Consider the following 17,906-nt stretch of genomic DNA (forward strand, 5'->3'; position numbering starts at 1 on the left):
AATATTAAAGAGATTACAAAAGAAAGAAAGAATTAGGTATTTAGGAGGGATGTTTAGATTATTAACAAGGACAACAAATCAATGTATCAACATCAACAAGAATAACATTATTACAAATAGTAATGCTAGTTGTATAACAACAACAACGACAACATTAAGTGCAAGAGGAATTAGAGGAGGACAAGTTAAAACAATTACAACATCAACACCCATCACAAAAGAAACGACATCATTATCAAGTTTAGCAACCAATTACTTTTCAAGATTCTATAATAATGCAAGTAATAATAATGCTTCAAGTGTAGATCAGCAGCAGACACTTACCTCTGGAGATTATACAGTATCAGAACCATTATTAAATAATGAACTATCGTCATCGTCGAATATTTATAATAATTCATCATTATATAATACTGCTGATAATATTGGATTATTTGGTATTAAAGAATTAAAGACACCCACTGGATGGTTGGATTTATACGATCGATGTCATGAACGAGGTAGAGAGATATTGGATCGATTGAATCATACCAAAGTCACTGACAAGGACAATCTACAACATTTGTCAGAGACTTGTTATTTGATTGATGGATTGTCACAGACTATTTGTGAATTGATGGATCCAGCCGAACTGTGTCGTAATGTGATGTATGGAACTAAACATGGTGATGCAGCTGACGAAGTATTCAACAAGATGTCATTGTTTGTACATGAACTCAACTCTAATCAATCAATGTATGACTTGTTTAAAGCCATCTATCAACACCCGGAACATCGTAACTTGCCACCTGCACATCGAGTGTTTGTGTCTGATATGATGAACGAATCAGAGATTAATGGTATTCATCTACCCGATGAATGCAGAAAACAAGTGATAGATCTCAAAAACATGATTGCCTTTCACGGACAAAGTTATCTTCAAGAGTCTTCAAAACTGCAAAAAAATCAATTACCCATTCACAACTCTCACTATGTCTATGTCGATAAAAACACACTTAAAAACTTACCTGCAGAGTATAAAACACATCTAAAGAGACGATACAATGATATTCGTCTTGATAGTTCTCCTTTTACTCTATCAGGTGTTATGACCCATGTTGATGATCCTTGTATTAGAAAACAAGTTTATCAAAATAGTAAATATTATGTTTCAAATGGTATTGTATAAAAAAGTAAAAGAAAAAAAAGTATACTTTCAAAAAAAAATAATAACTAATTGTTATTTAATTTTAGATATTGATTATCATTTAGAATCATTTATTAATTTAAGAGATCAATTGGCAAAGAAATTAAAGTATCCAAGTTATTCAGCTTATCATTTATCTTCAAAATTAATTGAATCTCCTGAAAAGGCTACAAATTTTTTAAATGTAAACTAAAACTAAAAAAACAAACATAAATATTGATTTATTAATATTATTATTTATTATTTTTTCTTTTAGAATTTATCAAAAGAAACTGAAGAACAATCAGATATGGAATTAAATTTATTACAATCATATAAATGTAAAATGGAATATACAGGTGATCCAATTTATCAATGGGATTATCAATACTATACAAACTTGATTAAAAACATTCAATCTCAAGAGAAATGTATACCAACTTCGACGGAATTGGCAGAATATTTCACATTGGAAAATGTGGTGGAAGGATTCAATACGATTGTACAACGACTGTTTGGTCTTAGATTGGCAGAGGTACCAATGTCAAATGGTGAATCTTGGCATCCAGAAGTCATTAAATTGGGTTTGTTTAGCAAGACTGAAGGTGAATTGGGACATTTCTATTTGGATCCATGGTATCGTCCCGACAAGTTGACTACTGGTGCAGCCAACTTTGTTCTTCATCTTGGATATCGTCGTGCCAATTTCAATCAACTAACCTATGAAATCCCATTAATGCAAGATTACCATTCACCATTGGTAGCTATTATTTGCTCGTTTTTAAAGGTCAATCAACCATCACCAACACCAGGCGTCGTTTACAATCATCGAAAATCGCAACTTGGTCTGGCAGATGTTCAAGTATTGTTTCATGAATTTGGTCATTGTATACATAGTCTATTGTCACGTACCGATTTCCAACATCTAGCAGGTACAAGAGGACCAACCGATTTTGCCGAGATCCCCTCCACACTAATGGAAAATTTTGTAACAGATTATCGTATCCTCTCTACTTTTGCTCATCATCATCAATCTGGTCGTCCCATTTCAGAATCTATAGTAAATTCCTATAATGAACGTTCAAATTTATTTAAAGCTATTGAAACTCAAAATCAAGTAAGAAAAAAAAAAAATAGATTATAATTTATTTATTTATTTATTTCTATTTTTAGATAACAATGGCAATGCTAGATTTAACATTACATGGTAAACATCCATTAAATCAAAAAGCAGGAGATATATTATCAGAATTGAATGTTAAATATTCGAAAATACCTGGAGCGATAGGACAACCATTTGTACAAAACTTCTCACATCTCTATTATTATGGATCTTGTTACTATAGTTATCTACTGTCAACTCATTATAGCAAGAGAATTTGGAAACAATTCTTTGGTGCAGGCGGTGATGTTAATCGAGAGAGAGGAGAATTCTATCGAAGAAAATTCCTTCAAAAGGGTGCATCTCAATTACCTCAATCTATTTTATTAAGATTAGGTTTAAAACAACCAGCTGGTGGACAAACAGATTGAATAAATAATATAAGGTACTTAATTAATTTATTATTATAGTTTCTTAGAATAAAAGGGAAACAAATGAAATCATCAATACTGAAGAGAGTGAAATGAGGGAGATTGAAGAACCGGCAGCACCAATAGAGTAACCCAAAGTAGAGCATGGTAATGGGAGGAGACCCTCTATAACACATACAAGTTCACTGGTGAGCTCCTTGTAGATGGGAGCACAATCGGCAAGGGAGCCACAAAACTCTTCACCACAGTGTTGCCAGAAACAATTCTTGACTGATTGACCAGCTTGTTCATTACACTTGTGTTCGACGGCACAAGCAGTCATTCTCATGCTGACAGCTCCACAGGTACGGATTTCGTCAACAGATGATGCGACTTGGGAAATGCAAACACCTCTATCACTTTGGATACAAGTACATTGAGAATTTTCATTGCATGGGTCTAATGCGAGATTGGGGTCATTGCAATTACCGCTAAATTGAGTTTGATTGTAACCATTGGCCGATAAGAGTTGACAAGTGCCACTGAAACAGTCGAGACCCTTGGAGATATCACAAGCATTGGTTTCATCGGTAGCTTCGTCTCCACATGCCTTTGTTTCTCCGAGTGAAAAGTATGGTACGCAAATTGAAGAATTGCTTCCCAAAACAGTTGGAACACACTTAGAATAAGATCCACATGGCTTTTCATCCAAACCAATAATACATGGTTGTTGGTCGGAAATACGGTCGAAACAGTCTTGTGAGGTAGTGTTACAGTATTTACCATATGCACATTGGTCGTTATCAGTACATCCGTTTGTTCCAAGGGTGCATGCACCTGATGTACATTCAAGTCCTTCAATACATTGGTTAGTGTTTGAACATGTTTCCTAAGATAAAAATTAAAAAGGGGATAAATATTAATAATTTGTTGAGCTTTTTTTTTTTTTTCTTTGTTACGTACACCTGATTGAGCATAGTTATAAGCACCACAAGTACTGTCTACACATTCGTATCCAGTTAAACATTCGTTGTCATCACTACATGGTCCACCTTGATCAGATTTTTCAACTAGAAGCAAAGGTTAAAAAGAAAATGATTGTAAGTTTTCAAACTGGAAATAATAATAATAATGATATTTAACTTACTGCAATCAAATGTAGTTTGGTCACAATAGTATTTGGATGAACAGAAACTAACAGTCAAAGATTGTTCATCAGTAGCACTATAATATGAAAATAAACCAATGTGGTGGTTAGGGTCGATCATAACTTTTCTAAAAAGCTTCATATCGAGGGCTTTTATAAAATATTTATTTTATTTGATACTGACCATGATGAGTCGGAACACTTGATTGTTACACCGGGTGGGAATGTCATATCTGAATCAGCACATGACCACGAGGAGGCAACGTTGATTGAAACTAGTATGATTACTAAAATGGCAAGAATTAATCTCATCTTTTATGTTTTTTTTATCTAAAATCTATATAGTTAGTTACAAGAAACAAAATGGAATGAAACTAAAACAATGCGGTCGCTGTATGACCAACAATAAAATCAAATTAATTGTTTTTTTGCTATACAGAGAGAGGTGGCCACCTAAATTTCGATGATCAAACACCAACTTGTGAGACGGCTGATATTTATTCGGATCACCGATTTTCCGAAATGTTGATGAAAATTTAAAAAAAAAAAAGTGATCTTTTTGAAATATCGTACAACAAGCCCACCCTAAACGTCAAACCAACAGTGGTCTCCATGAAAACCAAGACATGATAGAAAAGAATCTTTACATCTATGCATAGGAATAGAAGAATAAAACAGTCGACAATTAGGAATGTTTAATTCAGACTTCCAACTATCCTGGTTTTATTCTATAAACTAGTTCTCTTCTCTTTGAAAAAAAAAAAAGCAAAGAGAATCATATTGGTCAAGAAACATTATTCTCTTTGAGATTTCATGATTCTCTCTTTTTGTTTTCAGTGTATGCAACTTAACAACATAAACAATAACAAACAAAATGTGATTGTTGATAACAATCATTTCACTAGTATAATAATAATAATAACATAATGCAACCCAATTGTTATCTATCCCGAGATACAAGGATAGAAGATGATATTAAAGTAAATCGTCCATGTGGACCATTCACAGATCGAATTACATTTAAAGCTACTTTGGTTGGATCATCTGGCGTAGGAAAGACAACACTCCAACACCGAATCTGTGGTACACCTATTGATCATATGACCTCTTCTACAATAGGTGCTGTTTTCTATCAAGTTCCACTTCAAGTCGATCAAAAAACTCTTAATATCAATCTTTGGGATACTGTATGTTATATATGAATATAAAGAGTAGAGTATATCTATATAGATCATTATTGACCTCTTTGTTATTATTTATTTTTGTTTAGGGAGGACAAGAGAAACTTAATATATTTAATCTTCTACCATTTTATTTTAGAGGTTCAGACTTTATCTTTTTAGTGTTTGATCTATTTGATCGTCAATCTTTTATGGATTTGTCTAAATGGTTGGACAATGCGAATCGAGCAGAAAGTTCTCGTCGTATACCACCAAACACAATCGTGGTTGGCAACAAATTGGATTTGGAAAGAAAAAAAAAGAGACTCGTTAGCTTGGATGAAGCTCAATCATTTGCTTTTAAAAGAGGATTCCAATATATTGAAACGAGTGCTCTCGAAAATGAGAATTGTGAACTCATTAAAGAGTTGGTCATTCATCATATCAAAAAAACAATTAAAAAAGAACAAGACGATTTAATAATTAAAGAAAATAAAGAAAAGGAAAAAGAAAAAGAAAAGGAAAAGGGAAAGGAACAAAATAACAAATAATATTTATCCTTCTTCATTTTAATTACGTGTAAATAAAATATAAACATATTTGTTTCATCCTTTCTTTGGATATTATATAATTTAAATTTTTGTGTGATCTGTTTTTCGCACATACCTTTAAGAGAATTCGATCATTCTCTCATCTCTATTTTAATAATTCTCCCTCAATCCAAAAGAATGTCGAATGTCAACAACAACTACAACAATACTTCTCATTAAATAATAATAATATCTCTATTGTATTTGAACATGTGTTGTAACGAAGGTACAAGAAATGATGGTGATGAGCCTCATATCAAATCTATAAAAAATCAAATAGATGAGTAAATTCAGGACCTATTGAAACAACCAAATCGCTGAATGGTTTACCAGCCAATTTTCTCTCTAGTGTAGTCTTTCCTACATAAGATGATCCAACCAATTCAAATAGATGGTAAACCAATTATGATTCAACTTTGGGATACTGTATGTAGAATTTAGAATAATACATTAAAAGAACAGAGTTGTTTAAAAAGTAAAAATCTATTTATTTACTATTTACTATCTATAGTTTGGAGAAGAAAGGTTTCGTCATTATCTACCATTTAGTTATTATAGATCAGATTATATATTTTTAGTGTTTGATATAACAAACCGTCGGTCTTTTTTAGATTTACCAGAATGGTTGGAGCATTTCAATCGCTTTGAATTGGACCAAAAATCATACACGATTCTTATTGGCAATAAATTGGATTTGGAGAATCAGAGATTGGTTAGTTTTGACGAAGCTCAAACTTTTGCTCTTAAAAATGGACTACAATATATTGAAATAAGCGCCCTACAGGATGAAAATTTTGATATCATAAAGGATTTGACTATTCTTCATATCAAACAAAAGATTAAAAATGAACAAATAGTTCAAGAAAAGAGGGATAAAGAAATTGTTTATTGACAATAAAATAAACCAAACCTCTTTATTAATCCCACAAAGGCTCCAACCAAAAAGAAAGAAATCAACTTTTATCAGAAAACCCCACATAAATCTCTTTGATGGTGTGGTATTTTTTTTTTTAAAGTAATTCTTTTCCTGTTCTCTCCTATCGGGAAGAGTAGTACTCAGAAGTTACAAAGTTTTATTAATTATACATTTTAATTGACCAGCAAGAAATAAAGATTATCTCGAGAAGAATTAAAGTTAATTTGTTCTGGGGGTTGTCCATGTCTATGATACATGTTATATGGACGTTGATCATGTATCTTATTGTATAGTGTCAAGCATGTTGGATTGTTTTGGGTTGTTGCTTGTTCTAAAAATAAATTGGTTAAAGATATCGCTTTTTTTTTTTTTTTTTTTTTTTTTTTCTCAGCACTATAGGCTGTAATATTGTGTTATATAATTATTCTATGTTATTATTATTTAGTAAATTATTATATTATTAATATTATTATTGATAGATGACGCAAATATGGCACCCATCTTCTTCTAATTTTAGTACCATACTTGCGGTGAAACCTTAAGCCTTGGGTGCGTCCAAAACCGACTGCCGCTCTCAACTCTCGCGCCGATTTACTCCCCATTGTGGACACTCGTCTTTACGTGTTGCATATTGTATTTGAAATGTCAAATGGCTTTCTATCGCGACGGCCCAGTAGGTCCTCCACTACCTTCCCGTTACTTGTTGCAGTCTGGCTACCCAATCTCCTACTGAGAAGGGGAAACTAACCCGGTCATCCTTCCGTGGGGGTGTCCTGTCCTCTAGATCCCTAAAGTCGGATGGTTTTTCTCCTCAATCCCCCCAATTGTGGTCAAGTTAAACGTTGGCGCCAAAAGTAAAGTTCGAGGACAGGATTCGAACCTATGACCTTTACGTTCCCGGGATCGCACACTCCCGACTCACTTGCCACGCCATGCCCATGGTGTGGTATTGTCAAATTTTGATATTATATTTTGGATTCAATACACATATTAGTTTCCCTTTTGGTCTAGTGGTGAGGATTTTCGCCTGTCACGCGAAAGGCCCGAGTTCAATTCTCGGAAGGGGAGAACCTTTTTTATATGCAGGACTGAACTTATCACTAAAGTATGTACTTACATAAAGTAAACGCTAGCGAACCGTCATGATAGTCCACGTGGAAGGAAATACTATCATTTTATCTATTTATTTATTTATCTATTTCTATTTATTTAAAAGAGATTGCCGATATTCTTCTTCATAATCATAGTCATCATTTTCACCCAAGCTGTAAACCCTAGAGGTGGCCATTTTTGTTGGTTGGGGATCACCATATCGATTTAAAGACAGAAGATCTTCTTGACTCTCCTTGTCATCATCCATTCCAACTCGTTGTTTGTCAATTAAGGAATAGTCAAAATCTTTATCTTGTCCATTAATGAATAAATCTTTCATCAAATCTATAAATGCATCTATTTCATCATTATCCTCTTCTTGTACCACGACCATTGATTGATCATCTTTTTGTCCATTGTCATTATTTTCTACTTTTGTTTCCTCTTTTTCTTCTTCCTCTTCTTCTTCCTCATCTTCTTCCATTTCTTCATCTTGATCATTTCTATCTCTTTTTTTTTTGTTTTCAAGTTGTTGTTTTAATTGATTTAAAGTTGATTTTCTTTTATACATTTCTTTGATGATTGATAGTAATTGTTGTTTGTTATTAATCTGTAACCATTTGTAAAGAAGAGGATATGGTTGATTATCATTAAAGATATCATTATTTTTGCGTGTTAGAGTTCCAAGTTTCGAGGTGATATCTTGAATCTCTTGAAACTCTGTTTCAATTCTTTTAATTGACAATTGTTCCAAATGATAATTATCCAATAATCTTTCAGATAGTGTTGCAGATGATTTAAATGGTTCTCTTCTATCACTTTCGTCTTGTTCATCATCATAATCATGGTTATATTTTGAAATCATATGATAATAGATAAAAGGATGACGATCAATACACTTTTCCATTGAAAAGTAATCAGTACCAATCAACTTGTCAACCATATAATCATATCTCTTGTTTTTAGTCTCTTGATAATTGAATCGATTATTATCTATTCTATCTCTATTGTCTTTACTTGTTTGTTTTTGATATAATCTATATAAATGATGTTCAACTGAATATTTACAAGAAGAATCAGATCCATCATCATCAACAACATATATAGATTCAATGTATTCCAATTGATGCAAGTTTAAACATTCACCATATTTCTCTAAAGAGATAGATTATAAAGTGTTAATAATTAAACTCTTGTTCTATACTATGCAAACACAATACATACCTAAAAACAAAACAATATTTGTTTCAAATAGTTGTTTTATATAATCTTTATCAATATTGTTATCTTTGCCTTCTTCTTTGTTATCTATGATATATTGTGTATAAACATCTTTAATTATTTGTTCTTCCATTTCAAGAATACAATTAAAAAAAAAAGCTCATCGATTTTCTACAATTTACAAATATATTTTATGTTTTTTAATTTATTTATTATTTTAATTTCTATTTTTATGTTTTAAGCAATCAAATGTTTAAGAATTAAATAGAAATCGTAAAATACAGCAAATGTAAAATATACAAATACGATATATCGTGCTTGATAGACACGTTGAGGTATTGGAAGAGGGATTGGGTAATGATGGTAATGTGAACGTGAGAAATTCAACATCATCACAACGAATAGACCAGCTTGTAGGTTGAGTCCCAAACTAGTTCCATTCTCCATAACCATGAGGAATCCTCTTGGATTAAGAATAGCAACCAATAAAATGAACCCAAATCCAACAATATAAAGTGTATATTCTCTAATATTGATATGTTGTTTGGTAGTAGTTGCCATTGTTGTTGTTTCCTCTTTCATTCTAATTTCACCACTTGTTTCACTTTCATCTAATTGATCAATTGGTGAATGTCCACTACCACTACTATTGTGAAGGTTTGGATGTTGTTGATTATTTCTATTCTCCCTAGAATCAATCTTTTGGTTTAGTGTATTGAACAAATCCGATAATTTTGATTTTGTTTTATAAACTAGTCCTAATAGTTTAGGATGATCAACCATTTGTTGTTGTTGACTACTACCAAGATCAATATCTTCCATTTCTTGTGTCTGAGAATGTCCTAAAATGATATTATTATTATTATCAGACATATTATCAGAAACAGATGAATGTTCAACTGAAGATGACATTGATAAAAGTGACTGTTTTTGTTGATGTTGATGTTTTTTGTTTGTTGATGATTTTTGGAGACTTGATTTTCTCCAACTATGACTAAACCCATCCAAAGTATGTTTGAATCCAGTACCAACTGTAATAAAACTAATTGAAATGGAAATGACAATAAATATATCAGTGATTCTAGCTATCCATAAAAACTCTGGATAAAATTGTTCAACAACTCCCATCAATGGTATAGTTGCTATTTGTCCTTTTTTCTCGGCTCTAAAAAGAAATAATAAATTGATTAATATATGTATATTTATATTTAAATTTATATTTACTCTAATAAAGAAGGATAAGAAGGATTATTTGGATCAGGTAATTGAGGGATAATTCTTAAGAGGAACCAACACCAAATGATATTTAGGATATAGACAGTGGTAAGAGAAGAAAAGACAGTGAGATAACACTTCTTCATTTCCTTTTTTGAAAAGACCAATTTTGGGAATACGATGGGTAGGACACTGACACTACCACCAAGAGCAACGGTCGAGATGAGAAAACTCTTTCCAATGTCAAACCAGTTGTTTGATATTTCATGCTCGACCGAATTGGATATGATACCAGTGATAAAGACAATCACAACGAGAAGTGTACCTTTACCAAAGGTAAAGAGCGTGATAATGTGTTGGAGTGCTTCCGACCCAAAGATGATGATACATGTAAAGATGATAATGACTGGCACGATTAAATAAGAGTGGTCAACCTTGAACAATTGTCCATATGCCTCTGACCCTGCCAATCCATAACTGATAAGCACCGATGTGAAATGAAGTATCACTGAAAAGATAAATACAGTATGAGAATATTTTCCAAGGAATTTTGACCCCAAATAATGTAGGTTTGGTGTTGCTTCTGTTTCCAATGAAGCAGCAGATGAACTAGTTTGAATAGGTGAGGATGGGACAGTACCACTAGCAGGTATTGTCCATTGATTTAATGGGACAACCTCTTCCTCTTCCATTCCTTCTCCTTCTTCCTCTCCTCCTCCTCCAAGGGGAGGTGTAGAAGTACGTTTTCTTGTGATGGGAGTTGTTGCATTCGAAGTGGTGCCAGCGGCGGCTGATGGTGGACTGGTCGATCCATCTCCATGAGGTGAAGATAATGAATGATGATGATGATGTCCAATTACAGTTGACGATTCTTTACTCATATCTTGTAACTCCAACTCGTCATTTTCATCGTCTCCAATGACAATACCAATACTGCTACCACCTCCATTCTTAAAGATACGGTTATGATTATTATTGTCAGTGACACATTGTTCAAACTTTGACTTGATTTCTTGGTTACTGTTGATTCGAATGATTGAATAGACACGTTGCAATATCTCAATGAGAAAGAATGTCGATAGAACTTGCATGACATAGCAGAGTGTGTAACTTGCAAGGAACGGGTCGAACCCACTCTCTGCAAGCTTTACGGGGATGGCAAGGATACCTGTACCCAAGACACTCGCCACCACGATAAAGTAGAGGTATACTAATACCAACACTGGTGTCCTCTCTGTATCGCTATCGAAAACAGCCGTAGAGTGTGGTCCAACCACATTCTCTTCAATCTCTAGTTCCAATCGTATTCTATTATAACTGTCGTCACCTCCACTCATACCGATATTTCCTCCTCCACTACCACCTCCACCATCAGAGCCATGCATCATTCTATTGATAAATTCACCTGCTCCTTTTGTCCATTTCTTTATCATTGTTATTACTTTGTTATTATTATTATTATTATTATTACAATTGACTCCTATTACTATCTATGTGTTTACTATCTATCTATCTATCTGTTTATTTATCTTTGATATTTCTCTACATTTAAGAGTACGATATATATGTCGAAACTAACTAACTATAATATAATATAATAATCTTATTCTGAGCATGAGAAAAAAAAGATAGATAAAACTGGTTGAGTTTGAACTTTCCCAAAGTCTGGGTCAAGATTCATTATTTTAATTGAACAGGGAAAAAAACTTTAAAATTAAAAAATTAAAATAAAATAAAATTTATTATTGAGTACATATTTTTTTACAGAGTGTACCATCATCGTCGAACCACCACAACAATATGAAATTTGGTTAACACATTTATTATTATATCACACCACGGTCACAGTTTGTACAACACACAGCCACTTAATAATGTAGATTAAACCCTCTTCCTCTTCCCACCACTCCCTCCCTATTATTTTAAATTAGGAGGGAGGGAGGGTGTAGGTAAATAACATACATTGCACTACCTACCATCACTTCCCAGCAGCAGTAGTAGTAGTATATTACTACTCTCTCTACTCCTCAACACCAAACAAACAGAGAGATAGACAGAGAGACAGAGAGAGAGAGAGAAATAAAAGAGGAAATTAGAAAAAGATAGAAAATAAACAACAACAACAACAACAAGAAAGAGTAAGTAAAATGAAAGATAAAAGATCAATCAATCCTTTATTTGGTTATGATTATGGTTATTGTGTTTATTAGAGAGTGAGCGACAGCTGATGTGGTTAAAATATTGATGATGAATATGGTGGAGGTGAGAAAAGAGAGAAGAGATTGAGTGAATGAATGAATGATACACTATTCATTTAAAATATTATTGGTTTCTGTCTCCTCACCAATCCTTGAAGTTTCGATCATAACAATAATACCAGAGAGAGTACTACCTATTACAACGATACTAACAGTTGTTTTTTAAAAATAGAATTAATCAATCAATCAATCCTCTAATCCCAATAATAATAATATTCAAGTTAAACTATTAATAATTGTACATGATAGCAACAAGAGTAGAATTAGTAGGATCAAATTACACACTCTCTCAAAGTCGATAATTAATTAAATTGTTTAATTAATTATTGATTACAATGGGTTCACATCATAGTAAACAACGAAGTAGAGGAGGAGGAGGAGGAGAAATGACAAGCAATGGTGAATTTATAAATAGTAATCATGAATCATTTGGACCCTCTTCTTCTTCATCATCGTCGTTTGTTACAATGTCTCCATCATTTTCAAAAAGAGGTGAAAATAAGATTAAAAGTAGTGGATCAAGTACATTTAACCTTTTGCGAAGAGTTGGTAGTACAACTAGTAGTAATAACACAACACCGACATTGGATGGAATGTCACCTGCTTTATCATCATCAAACATGATGTTGGATGTCGATGACCATCTATCCAATCTATCTCTAATGATTTCAAAAAAGAACAAAAAGAAAAAACCAAAGAAACTATTGAAACAACAACTTGTATCATCCTCTTCATCCACAACAACAACTCCTTCTCATCCTCTTCCTTCATTACCATTGGAAGAATTTATTGATGAAAATAATCAAGCTCAAATTTATTTAAATAATAATAATAACAAAAATGGTGGTGAAAAGGATGATGATTCAAATCAAGATTCAGAACAAGACAATAGTGGCGAAGAAGAAGAGGAAAGTGATGAAATTATAAATATTATGGACGATGATTTATTTCAACTTTATGAAACAAATGGTTATTATGATGATGATGATGAAGATAATATAATACAACAAGGAATGTACACTAGAAATGTATCATTGGCATCGATTACATCATCGTCGTCTCCTACTACTACTACTAATCTTCAAGGTCGCCATCCATTTTCAGCATCATCCAAGTTGTCGTATGGATCGTCATCGTCGTCATCATGGTTTTATCTACAAGGAATAGACAGATCACTATTATCTAGAGAGAATGACAGACATATCATAGTACTGTCGACACATGAAATGATCGATCGTCTATGTCTAGAGATTCATCGTACATCTGAGGTAATAGGGTTGTCACTGATATCAACCTCTATCCTTTTACAACACTTTAAATTTGATCATCACAAATTGATGCAACACTATGTCGAAAAGGGGGAGAATGCAACCTTTCAACTGGTCGGTCTCCCACTCTCCCTACTAGATCTCATCAGCCAAGAAACCGACGCTCACAATATCGAATCATTACAAGATTGCTTTAAAACTTTAAAAGAGTCTCTTAAACTATCAGCTCTTCGAAAAATTGCTTTTGATGGTATGGATACATCAATTTCAACTAATCGTAATAATAATAACAATCAATATAATAATCAGTATAATAATAATCAAAATAATCGTCATCGAAATCAAAATAATAATACAATTAGAAATAGAATTAGAGTTGTTAGATGGACATTAAACGATCGTGAGAATTCTAGTCGTCGTCATTCATCGACCATGACAACTAGAGTCAACTCTTCAAATGATATTCTTCATGACACTACTGACGCATTGTCATCATCATCATCATCGACTTCAACCACTGTCAGAAGATATAATCATGATTATAATCCATATTCTAGGTTTTCACAAGTGGCTAATCATAATCATCACAACAACCGATTAATGGTGGGTCATCATCATCATCATCATCATCAACAAGACGAGGACGACGACGACGACGATCAACAAGACAATCAAGTAGAGGATAGTCATAGAATAGCTGTTATGGAATCTTTGGTTTCACAAGTACTGGATGTATTTCCAGATTTGGACAATGAAAGAATTATACATGCACTTTCACAATACGACAATAATCACGAACGTATCATCAATGCCATTTTAGAAGGTGTTTTAATTATTCCTTCTAGGTCTCAAACCAACAGTAATATTAATAACAATAATAATAATAATAACAATAATAACAATAATACCATCCCATTGGTATTACCAATACAAGCAACATCAACAACATCTACTACTACTACTACATCTTCTTCAAATTTAGATTCAACCCAATCAATTATAGAATCAATTAATAATAATAATAATAAAGAAGAAAAACAAAACAATGAATCATCATCTTCATCCTCATCTTCATCCTCTTCATCTCCTTTATCAAGTCCAAAACAAGAACGTGGTGAATTAACAAAGGGCAATAGTATGGCTAGTATATTTAGTATTACCAGTGATGAAGATAATGGATTGAATCCTTTAAATCCTCATATACAATCATTACGGTCCTATGACATTGACAATCCTCCTCCTTCACCTCGTCCCATTAGAAGATTACCCTTTATATCAAAATTATTAAGAGATAGTAACGATGATTTACTCATCGATATCAACAACAAACACACAAATAATCTAAATAATTCACAGACAATCAACAATAACAATAACAATAGTAACAATAGTAACAATAGTTTACATGATTCTTCATCGGAATCGTCTGAATTATTTTGTAATTATTATCGAAATAGTGATAGAATTAAAAATAGAAGAGCTAGTAATCTAAATAATATTAGTAATTATCAAAATAATCAAATCATTTTGGAAGAAAATGATCAAGAAGAAGAACAAGAAGAAAAAGATAATCAAGATGCTGATGATGAAGAGGAAGATGATGACGATAATGATAATAGTGAGGAGGAAGAAGAAGATGATTGTATACAATTATTTTCTCCATCTACCGTTGGATCCTCTATTATCACAAAGCCAATGTCATTTAGTAGTAACAATTCATCATTTTTATCAAACATTGATGAATTTAATATTAGTCTTGGCGATTTTAATCATCATCCACTAAGAAATTTAACAAGTACAACATCAACTACTACAACTATAAATAATAATAATAATATTTACAACCACAATTCAAATTTAATTGTGAATCGACAAGACATTGAAGAGGAAGAAGTAGAGGAAGAACCACAACAAAATATAGTTGAACAAGACATTGAAGAAGAGGAGGAAATGGATGAAAAGGATGGAGCTGATATTCATATGGCAAATGGTGCAGAAGAATATATTCAAGATGAAGAAGATGATGATGATGAAGAATTGGAACAACAAGAAGATGAAAATGGAGAAGAAATTATTATTAATAATAACCAACAAAATAATAATAATAATAATAATAATAATAATAATAATAATAATAATAATAATAATAATAATAATAATAATAATAATAATAATAATATTCTACCTCCTTGTTTAACAATAGAAAATAATGATGAACAACAAGAAAATAATAATAATAATAATAATGGTGACCAATTAATGTGTTTAGTATGTTTATGTGATATTGAAATATCACATTCATATTCATTGGCATGTAAACATACTTATTGTTTGGATTGTTGGAAATCATATCTTTGTACCAAAGTTGATGAAGGAATTCAAAGTTTACATACAAAGTGTATAAGACCACAATGCAAGTATGTACATCAAATCAGTCAGAGATATGATCAGACATTTTTTTATTCACATCTATTCTACTTCTACTTTAGTTTAATAATAGATTTATTAAGTTTTAAAAAATTGATTGGTGATACAAAACAATATCATAAATATAGTTGGTATTTTTTAAAATCATTTATTGAAAATAGTCCCAAATCATCATGGTGTACGAATCCAGAGTCATGTTCAAAAGTGATCTACTATGATGGTGTCATTGATATTCCTCTTACACTCAATGTCACTTGTACAAGTTGTGATTGGCGATTCTGTTTTCATTGTGGTGAAGAAACTCATCACCCTTCAACTTGTAAACAACTGTCGGATTGGAAATTATTAAAAACAAGAGAAGAAGGTCAAAATGCTTTATGGTTATCTCAAAATACTAAAAAATGTCCAATTTGTAAAAGTAAATATTAATCAAATAATAATAATAGAATAATAATATTTTTAATCCTAATTTTGTTTTTTTCTATTTTTTTTAGTTCATATTGAAAAGAATGAAGGATGTATGCATATGAAATGTACATGTCAATATGAATTTTGTTGGCTTTGTAAAGGACCTTGGAGTGAACATGGGGATAGAACAGGTGGATTCTTTTCATGTAATCGATATGATCCTTTGAAACATGATACAGCCGATCTCGACAAATCATTTGGTATCTATGTTCATAATTTTCAACGATTCAATTATCATCACAATGCTAAAAGGGTTGCCATTCAAAAACAATCTCAACTTGTTTCTCTTGCTCCTGAACATTCAAAATATTATATCAAACCATCCCCAAAACCAAAACCAAATCGTATCCATCCAAATCATCAACATTATAATAATAATAATAATAATGGACATTATAATTATAACAATCATCATCATAATCATAATTTGGAATCTTCATCTTCTTCAAATGTTGTTGACGACCATTCACTTTATGGTAGTCATGATGACATGGAACAACCAAAAACTAATACTACTACGACACAACAACAACCAAGTTCATGGGAAAAAGATTACTTGTTTGAAGGAATAGAATTGGTGATTGAATGTAGAAATGTATTGAAATATACTTATGTCTATGGATTCTATATACAAGATGAAAAGGAAAAGGAATTATTTGAATTCCTTCAAGAGGATTTGGAAAAGAGTACAGAACATTTGGTTGAAAATCTATTCAAGGAAATTGATAATCTTGCATTACCAACAACAGTGGTATCAGTGATCAACAATCCATCTCCATCTCAATCACCTTTATCTGCAGCTCATCATCATCATGTATACAACCAACAACAACAACCTCAACATCAACCTCAACACATTTCACAAAATCAACAATATAATGGTGTTTCATCATCCAATTTATCTGTATCATCTTCATCATCATCTTCTTATTATACCAATACCAATACTAGTTGTAGTAGTAATCATCAACAACATAATAACAATTCACAACCCCACCAGTATTATAGTTTTGAACAACAGCAACAACAACGACAACTTCAAATTCAACAACAATTACAACTCCAACAACAAGCTCATATAACCAATTACATCAAGATTACTCACAACTTTTTGGAAAATTTGTTGAGTGGCATCCACAATGGGTTGACATCCAACTATGCACCTCCATGCTACCAACAAAATCGACGAAAAAAAAGAAGTAGATATGGATTTGGTTTTATCAATAGTAGTAGTCATGGATACCACCGCAATAATAGTAGTAATCAACAACAAGGTCAACACTCAAAGAATGTAATTTCCATTTTAAAAAGAAAACTTACATTTTCAAAAGGATAAGGATAGAAATAAACCAATTATTTATCTTTTTTTTTTTATTTAATTGTTTAATGAAGAGGATGAAGAGGAAGGAGGAAGGAGGAAGGAAGAAAGGAGGAGGATTAATATTATTATTATTATTATTATTAGTA

General features: G+C 32.1%; 8 protein-coding genes and 1 non-coding gene across 9 annotated transcripts; 5 read left to right on the forward strand and 4 right to left on the reverse strand.

Moving 5' to 3' along the window:
* Positions 1 to 49: 49 nt before the first annotated feature.
* DFA_04512 (peptidase M3A and M3B domain-containing protein) lies at positions 50 to 2,669 on the forward strand (the record flags this gene model as incomplete). The annotated part of the gene is made up of 5 exons (XM_004360188.1): positions 50 to 1,136; positions 1,234 to 1,370; positions 1,443 to 2,282; positions 2,339 to 2,575; positions 2,664 to 2,669. 5 exons carry the CDS (start codon positions 50 to 52, stop codon positions 2,667 to 2,669), a joined length of 2,307 nt encoding a protein of 768 aa, XP_004360245.1.
* A 72-nt stretch (positions 2,670 to 2,741) lies between these two features.
* Positions 2,742 to 4,136, reverse strand: DFA_04513 (uncharacterized protein; the record flags this gene model as incomplete). The annotated part of the gene is made up of 4 exons (XM_004360189.1): positions 2,742 to 3,566; positions 3,641 to 3,747; positions 3,825 to 3,901; positions 4,009 to 4,136. The coding sequence occupies 4 exons, from the start codon at positions 4,134 to 4,136 to the stop codon at positions 2,742 to 2,744; spliced, it is 1,137 nt and encodes a 378-aa protein (XP_004360246.1).
* A 614-nt stretch (positions 4,137 to 4,750) lies between these two features.
* rabO (Rab GTPase) lies at positions 4,751 to 5,535 on the forward strand (the record flags this gene model as incomplete). Its single annotated transcript, XM_004360190.1, has 2 exons — positions 4,751 to 5,011; positions 5,095 to 5,535. The coding sequence occupies 2 exons, from the start codon at positions 4,751 to 4,753 to the stop codon at positions 5,533 to 5,535; spliced, it is 702 nt and encodes a 233-aa protein (XP_004360247.1).
* Positions 5,536 to 5,943: 408 nt separating this feature from the next.
* DFA_04515 (uncharacterized protein) lies at positions 5,944 to 6,466 on the forward strand (the record flags this gene model as incomplete). Its single annotated transcript, XM_004360191.1, has 2 exons — positions 5,944 to 6,000; positions 6,086 to 6,466. The coding sequence occupies 2 exons, from the start codon at positions 5,944 to 5,946 to the stop codon at positions 6,464 to 6,466; spliced, it is 438 nt and encodes a 145-aa protein (XP_004360248.1).
* A 1,020-nt stretch (positions 6,467 to 7,486) lies between these two features.
* On the forward strand, positions 7,487 to 7,558 carry DFA_04516. The gene has a single exon. It is a non-coding gene; the product is annotated as a tRNA-Asp (tRNA).
* Positions 7,559 to 7,691: 133 nt separating this feature from the next.
* DFA_04517 (uncharacterized protein) lies at positions 7,692 to 8,936 on the reverse strand (the record flags this gene model as incomplete). The annotated part of the gene is made up of 2 exons (XM_004360192.1): positions 7,692 to 8,737; positions 8,807 to 8,936. 2 exons carry the CDS (start codon positions 8,934 to 8,936, stop codon positions 7,692 to 7,694), a joined length of 1,176 nt encoding a protein of 391 aa, XP_004360249.1.
* Positions 8,937 to 9,040: 104 nt separating this feature from the next.
* Positions 9,041 to 11,451, reverse strand: DFA_04518 (uncharacterized protein; the record flags this gene model as incomplete). The annotated part of the gene is made up of 2 exons (XM_004360193.1): positions 9,041 to 9,968; positions 10,028 to 11,451. The coding sequence occupies 2 exons, from the start codon at positions 11,449 to 11,451 to the stop codon at positions 9,041 to 9,043; spliced, it is 2,352 nt and encodes a 783-aa protein (XP_004360250.1).
* A 92-nt stretch (positions 11,452 to 11,543) lies between these two features.
* DFA_04519 (uncharacterized protein) lies at positions 11,544 to 11,699 on the reverse strand (the record flags this gene model as incomplete). Its single annotated transcript, XM_004360194.1, has 2 exons — positions 11,544 to 11,600; positions 11,658 to 11,699. 2 exons carry the CDS (start codon positions 11,697 to 11,699, stop codon positions 11,544 to 11,546), a joined length of 99 nt encoding a protein of 32 aa, XP_004360251.1.
* Positions 11,700 to 12,611: 912 nt separating this feature from the next.
* DFA_04520 (uncharacterized protein) lies at positions 12,612 to 17,775 on the forward strand (the record flags this gene model as incomplete). Its single annotated transcript, XM_004360195.1, has 2 exons — positions 12,612 to 16,389; positions 16,466 to 17,775. 2 exons carry the CDS (start codon positions 12,612 to 12,614, stop codon positions 17,773 to 17,775), a joined length of 5,088 nt encoding a protein of 1,695 aa, XP_004360252.1.
* Positions 17,776 to 17,906: the final 131 nt, after the last annotated feature.

Source organism: Cavenderia fasciculata, assembly GCF_000203815.1.
Source record: "Cavenderia fasciculata unplaced genomic scaffold Scf_Dfasci-G-o-33e01.r1-3, whole genome shotgun sequence".
Taxonomy (NCBI): Eukaryota; Evosea; class Eumycetozoa; order Acytosteliales; family Cavenderiaceae; genus Cavenderia; species Cavenderia fasciculata.